The 6,666-nt window shown below is 52.0% G+C and overlaps 1 protein-coding gene across 1 annotated transcript; it reads right to left on the reverse strand.

The window, feature by feature from the left end:
- On the reverse strand, positions 1 to 6,661 carry NOTUM (notum, palmitoleoyl-protein carboxylesterase; the record flags this gene model as incomplete). Its single annotated transcript, XM_042892691.1, has 11 exons — positions 1 to 1,403; positions 1,513 to 1,560; positions 2,159 to 2,306; positions 2,413 to 2,513; positions 2,823 to 3,014; positions 3,212 to 3,314; positions 4,206 to 4,264; positions 5,083 to 5,143; positions 5,764 to 5,859; positions 5,988 to 6,040; positions 6,384 to 6,661. Coding segments are annotated over 11 exons (1,446 nt in total), but the record flags the coding sequence as incomplete, so codon positions are not given.
- Between the last annotated feature and the right edge of the window lie 5 nt (positions 6,662 to 6,666).

Raw genomic sequence — 6,666 nt, forward strand, 5'->3', positions numbered from 1 at the left:
TTGTTTCTTGTCTTGTGCTTTTATGTTGGAAACACTTTGCCTTTCGAGACAGGCCCGCTTGAACCAAACCTTTCTTAACTGCTATAAAAACATATCTTAAAATGCAATGCCCTGGAACAGCTGAGATATCACAATCCTCAAGCTGAAAATGCCGTGTAAGGATGCAAACAGCAGCTGCTGGGTGAAAATCTCCATCTTCATACACTACAATCTTCTTTAGAGGGAACAACAAAGCAAACTGCGAGGGGAACACCAGAGTCTTATTATAAAATGACAACACCACTCTCAGCCCACCGCCAGGCACAGTGATCGTAAGGAAATCCCATCCAAATGAGCAGCATATACAACTTTACAAAGACATATGAATGGTTCTCTGGTCAGCTCTTATAAATAGCATTTTACATATTAAAATAAATATGTCCACATTGCCAAAGTAGCAAGAGGTTTCTTCGTTATTTTAAAAAAAATATGTTACAAAACAATATCATTTATATTTCTTGCTTAGTTTTTAAAAAAGTAATAAAAAAGTCATTTTATAAAATAAGACAAAAGTAAGTTGATTACAAGAGTGTCCATCCCTAGCACGTGTCCTTGGTTTGTGCACTGCGATACATGATGAGATGCTGGCCTCCAGGAAGTCATGTAATCATTTCTTCACTTCTAGTTGGACAAAAGAAATCCAGTGCTTGCTTTTCTCACCACTTGTACGAGTCTATGATGTCAAATTCATGGCAAGGGAGAAAGTCCTAGATCTGGGGAAGGTTCTCATCGTGCTATATTTATGACTTCTCTACTCGCTGTGTCAGATTGCCTTGTGTAACACAGAAGAGGATGTGAATGGCCAAGACCGAGCCCTGGAGCTTGGAGGTAACACGTTCCAGTCAAACAGTGTGAGCAAGAAATTGCTTTTTTTTTTCTTTCTTAACACATCCAAAGTGTGCAAGAGTGTGGGAGCAAATGGGGGTGTGCAGGTTTCAGCCTGCATGGGGGTGAGCGTGCACCAGCCTGCATGAGCGTAAGGAAGATTAGAGAGTGTGGGAGAAGGGCTCCGAGTCTCCTCCTGATCTAATCTCTCTGCCCCTGGGAAGATCCCCTCCTAGTTACCACTGCTGAGCATCCCCAGGAGTTTACTGGGCTCCAGGCCCTGTTGCTGTGCCATCTTCTGCACGTCAAAACCCATGTGCATGAGGAACTGGATCACGTTCATCTCCTGCCCTGTGAACTGGTCCCTGATAGTGGGGCACGAGGGGTTGCAGTGGGGCCATGGACAGCTGTCAATCAGATGAATTGGGCAACCTTTCAGAGGGGCCTTCCCATTTTTGTTGCTCTCATGTAGGCTCCGATCCCAGCAGTGCAGGGCGCGGGGTAATGATGTCCCCTTCACCTGGATGTCCGTCCAATGGCTGAAAAGACAAACCGTACAGGTTGTGTCAGAGAGATCAGGCTATCAGAACCGTTATTTCCCCTGGTGTTCTCATGTTGACCTTTTACAGAAGCTGTAAAACCACTCACTTGCGTGTAATGATCTCATGAGACAAACAGGCAGGAGCAAAGCTAGCACTACAGGAGAAAACAGAAACACAGGTTAGGTCTTGGGAGGACAGTTAACTCCTGTTGAATAGAATCTTTGCAGCGAGGCAGAGGGTGGAATTTTTGCTGCCCTGACAAAATTGTTTGGAACAGCAACGACTATCATGACATAAAACCTGGCTGGACTCTAAAGTACCCAGAAGAAAAGGGGTTCCATCCTGCATCTGCTGCAAGTTGCATACAGCAACTAAAGTACATTAATAGTTGATGAGACAATGGAAGAAGAACCATCTCAGCGTTTTATGATCAACACTTTCCAAAACAACCCCGTGGGGTGGATGGGTGTGCAATGGCAAGGGGTCTCAGACCTCACTGTGGAGGTTGGTAAAAAACAAAACCAACCAGCACCAACATGTTCTTATCGATGATAAAGGACAGTATCTGTGAGCCTGGAAATTACTGTGTGCTTATTCAGAAATGAAAACGTCAAGATTCTTAGCATAGACTAAGTATAGTTATCAATGTATGACACCAGTGTCTGCAGAGATCAGATAAATGCTACCAGAATACTGGATAAAGGGCTTTTCTTGGAAGTACACACGTCGCTTTTTCTCACTCAAAGACTTACGTCACATCCTTCAAGGTGTTTCTCAGCTCCCTACCCAGATTCTGGATGTAGAGCCACTGCCCCTCCTGAACAGGCTGGCCAGTGAGGTGTACATTGTCCACAGTAAGCTGGGCCTCATCAAACAGCCACTGGACAACAAAGACCGGACCTGGGAAGACAAAAAGAAGAAGAAGAAAAAAAAAGGCAAAGATTGCTGTAGGTTATCTGCAGGGAAAAACCCAGGATCCATTTTCTCTCTCTCCTCCAATACTTACATCGAAGAGTGGGGTAAATCTTATATCCAAAAAAACAATTCCATTCTTCTCCCTCTTTAAACTGCAGCTTACAGCGTTCAGGAACAATACCATTCCAATACCTGGAAGACAAAGCAACAGCAGAATGAATGTCATAGTAACATCTTAACAGTGATCTTTCCATACGCTGGTCTATTTCTGTTCTGGTTAAAGTGCCAACTTACTAGAAGCAAAGCTCTTTCTTGGCTACACTGTACAGTCAATGCATTTTAGAGCAGCTAACTGCACATTTTCTTTCACGTGTCTGCATTTTAAATATAATATCCCTGAAGAGACCACTGATGGTATAGAATAAATACTCTTCAGGTGTCAGAACGCAGGAAGACCAAGAGGGAGAACAAAAAAGCACACTTCAGAGCACATGACTGTACCTTATTCCTCTTCTGATGGCTTCTGTTGGAGCACACGTGATGGTGTCGATGCAGTCAGTTCTGCGGTACTGCTTGTTATCCAGGAACCATCCAGAGTCTGCTAAGCCACGCACCTGGATCCCTTGGTACCCCATCTCCTCCAGCTGCTCTGCCACACGATCCACGTTCAGCAGCACTCCTGTTCCTCCAGCACTGCAACAGCAATTTTAGTGCTGCAGTGACGATGCAGGCGCAGCTACGGCACGGCTGCTAGCAGACATCTCACAGCAGCCACGCTCTAAACAACTTCATTTCTCCACTGGACAACCCCGTGGAGAACAGGAGTAGGGCTTGCTGCTGAGAACTCTTCCCAAAGAGCCTTCTGCTGTGGAAGCCCTGCAGACACATACCTGCTCCCTGCCAGCAGCAGCACTTTCGCAGTGCTAAGACCTTTTCCCACGAGCTCCTTGATGACCTCCTGGATGATCAGCGCTCCCATGAAGGCGTATTCGTCTGAAACAGAGACCTCAGTGTCAGCAGAGCTGTTTCCTGCCCAGGGTAAGACCTTCACTTCTCCACAAATGCAAAAGAACGTTACAGAAGGATCACAGATCTGAACACTGGCCTGTTCCCTCCACCCGCATGTTCCCCCAGTGTTAAACTTTTCTGAAAGAAGTGAATAAGCAGTGAACAGAACACAAGGTAACACCAGAAGGCCTTCCTACACAGCGCTCAGGAATTGGTGAGCTAAGAGAAGGAAAACGAGAGCAAAGCAGACTGCTTCTGTAGGTATTACTTCTTGTAATATCTTAACTCAGTGAGCACTGAGAGCCACACAAGGTGAAACAGATCACTCGTGCGAAATTGAGCTCGATCTGGAGGACTCCTCCAGGCAGATGCTGAGTTCTGGCATCATCAAAAGGACAGCAAAGCGGGCACGTATGCAAAGCAGTGATTCTATTTGCAAAGAATTCTGCAGATAGCTCTTAGTGTGACACACAACAGCTCCTTTCCAAGGACAGATATCTCCCTGAGACAAGTTTGAAGTTAAGTTCACTTGCCTCTCACATCAGCAAAGCCAAAGTCACATGCAACAAACCATGGTTCCTCAGCTGCACCGTTTAATTTGCTGTGTGCTGGAAGCCGGGGAGTCATCCAAAAGGAATTCAGTTCCTCTAATCCTTGCCTACTGCATCAGTAACATCTCCGCAAGCAGTGGCTCTGAACTATGTCAAAACAGACTGCGCTAAAGAGATCAGGATGTTTTATCTGGAAGTAGCTCGATATTCTTTCCTGCCCTTCAGTGAGAAAAGCCTGTTCCCCATTCGTGCATTTCACAGAAATCTGGCCATAGCCTTCAAAGTGCAACGTCTGCGGCAGCAACAGCCTGTCAGCAACACTCACTTTTCTCAGACTTGGAAGAGGCACCGCTCCAAACATCACTTGAGCAATACGGGATGAATCTGAAAAAGAGTTGTGTGAGTGCTGCGTTCCTGCGGGGTGAGGATGGGGTCACACGGCTGAAGAAAATTGAACCCTGGGGAGGGGAGAAGGGAACAGCTTCTCATCCACACAGCCCCCAGCCACACCTTCCTGCACACCCATGGGACACTTAGGCCCATTTCCTCCTAACACTGGTGGCTTTACTGAGATAAATCAACAAAGAACGTGCCTTCTGTTGATCTAACTGAAGCGCTATGCCAGCTGGGCAGGGCAGAGGGCTGTGAAGTTGCCCTCAGCTCCCACTGACACAGTGGTGCCTGCACTGTGAAACTGTGCTTCAGTTCTGTCACACCTACACTGAGAAGACATTCAGCCGTGCAACGCTGAGTCTGGAATGGTTTTACCGCCCCAATTTGTCTACAGCTTGCAGGACGCACGTTCACATCCCTCTGCTTTTCCCTCCTACACTGACATGTATAAATGGAACTTTCTCATTTCTCCTCTTTGAACTAAAGAAGTGATTCCATGTTCCCCTCGAGCTGGCAGACATACAACACGCCACCAGCCAGCCACAGGATTTGCCACTTCATCTATTTGAGAAGGCTCTCAGCTACCCCAAGTCCTCCTCCATCATCCCACAGCTCCTTGCAGAGCAGACTTGGAGTTTTCCAGTCCAGGCAGGCACAACTTCAGTTAGATGTGTATGGCATCTAATGAGGAAATGGGCAATTTCCTCATGTGCCTGTTAGCCTCAACCTGTCCCTGCAGCATTCTTGCTACCCCAAAGCAGGAGTTGCTGTGACAGCAGAACCCATCTCCCCGAGCGCGCTCTCCTTACACCATGTTGGCGTTCCACCAGTGGGGGTTCTCCTCTGGCTGTGACGACAGGATCCCCGTTCCTGCAGATGGACACAAAGAGGGAACATTCAGTGACACTGTGAGCTACAGGACGTGGTTTGTGTTAGGGCTGGAGCCTGCCTAGAGAGCTCCATCCATACAGCTCCTGCAGCACAGAAAGGCCCCGTGGCAGAGAGTAAGCACTTCCCCAGACACCCAATGCCCTCAGGTGAGCGACAGCACATGCACCTGCAAATGGGAGCAGTCGAGGGATGCGATGAGGATGGACTGAGTGCAGCAAGAATGAAAAGAGGCTGGCAATGCTCTGCCAGCCCCAAAGCCCCGCAGCTTTGGGTATCAGTTCAGCTTATGTGTGACATCAAAAAAGCCAAAGGTGCTTTTACGTGCACTGATACACACGGCACTATGACGGGCGCTGCGACCGAGCGGGGAAGGGGTGGATTGAGAGAAGCACAAACGCGCTTCACAACAAATGACCAAACCAAGCTTTAGAAGATCCCGGCGGCTCTGGGATGCATTTACAATAAAGAGGGGGACGTGAACCGGAGATCCGTGAGCAGCGCTGCCCACAGCCGTAACGCAGCTCGCCCACGTGCCCGCCCGCGCCTCCAGGCGGTGCCTCCCGCGGGAAGGAGCAGCCCCGGCGCCGGGCGACGCTCACCCACTCTGGTCGCCGGCCACTCCTTGGAGCTCATCAGCCTCCGCATGGTGTCGTAGCGCGTGTCGCAGTTCTCCCTGTTGAAGCAGTACCAGCCCCCTGCGGGGCACCGCGGGTCACGCCGCGCCGCCCCCGCGCGCAGGCGCGGGCTGCCCGGAGCCGAGGGCAGGCGGCCAGCGCGGGGCCGCCCCGAGCCGCGCCCGGGCGAGGCGGCGCCGGAGGCTCACCTTCCAGGAACAGCAGCCACCGCCGACTGCCCTTCGACTCTTTGAGGTAGTAGCTGCGGACAAACAAACAGGAGGCAGCGCGGCCTTAGCGGGAGCTGCGCCCGACCGCAGCGCTTTGATGCCCGCCCCGCCGGAGCGTCGGCGCTACGCAAAATATTTGCTCAGCACCGAGGAGAGGCGGCGGGAGCGGAGCCGCGGCGCGGGGCGCGCCAAGACGCTGCGGGCGCGGCCGCCCGGGAGGCGCTGCACCTGTCGCTGCCGGGCCGAGAGCGGCCGCGAGGTGGCGCCACAGCCCTCGGGGCCGCGCCGGGGCCGGGCGGCGGGGAGCGCTCTCCGGGTCGGGGGCTGCGGGGCACCGCGGGACGGCGGCGGGGGCGGCGCGGCGCGGGGACTCACCCGGCCGGGCTGCCGTCGTTGCAGGTGACCGAGGCGTTGTGCAGGAGGTGCAGGCGCAGGTCGTGCGGCAGCGCCTGGGCCGAGCAGGGGTACAGCGACTGCGCCAGGCTCTTGACCTGCGCCATGAAGCTGTCCATGTTGCCCTCCACGGCGGTGAAGTCCAGCGGGAAGCTCTCGGCCGGCGCCGCCGCGGCCGCTGCCTCGCCGCGCTCGCGGGCCGCCGGGCCCCGCCGCCGCCAGCCCTTCCTGCCCTCGCCGCCGGGTCCGGCGTGCAGCAACCCCA

The sequence above is a fragment of the Lagopus leucura genome, unplaced genomic scaffold (genome assembly GCF_019238085.1).
Source record: "Lagopus leucura isolate 7727_CA_CO unplaced genomic scaffold, USGS_WTPT01 111-14_obj-0_obj, whole genome shotgun sequence".
Taxonomy (NCBI): Eukaryota; Metazoa; Chordata; class Aves; order Galliformes; family Phasianidae; genus Lagopus; species Lagopus leucura.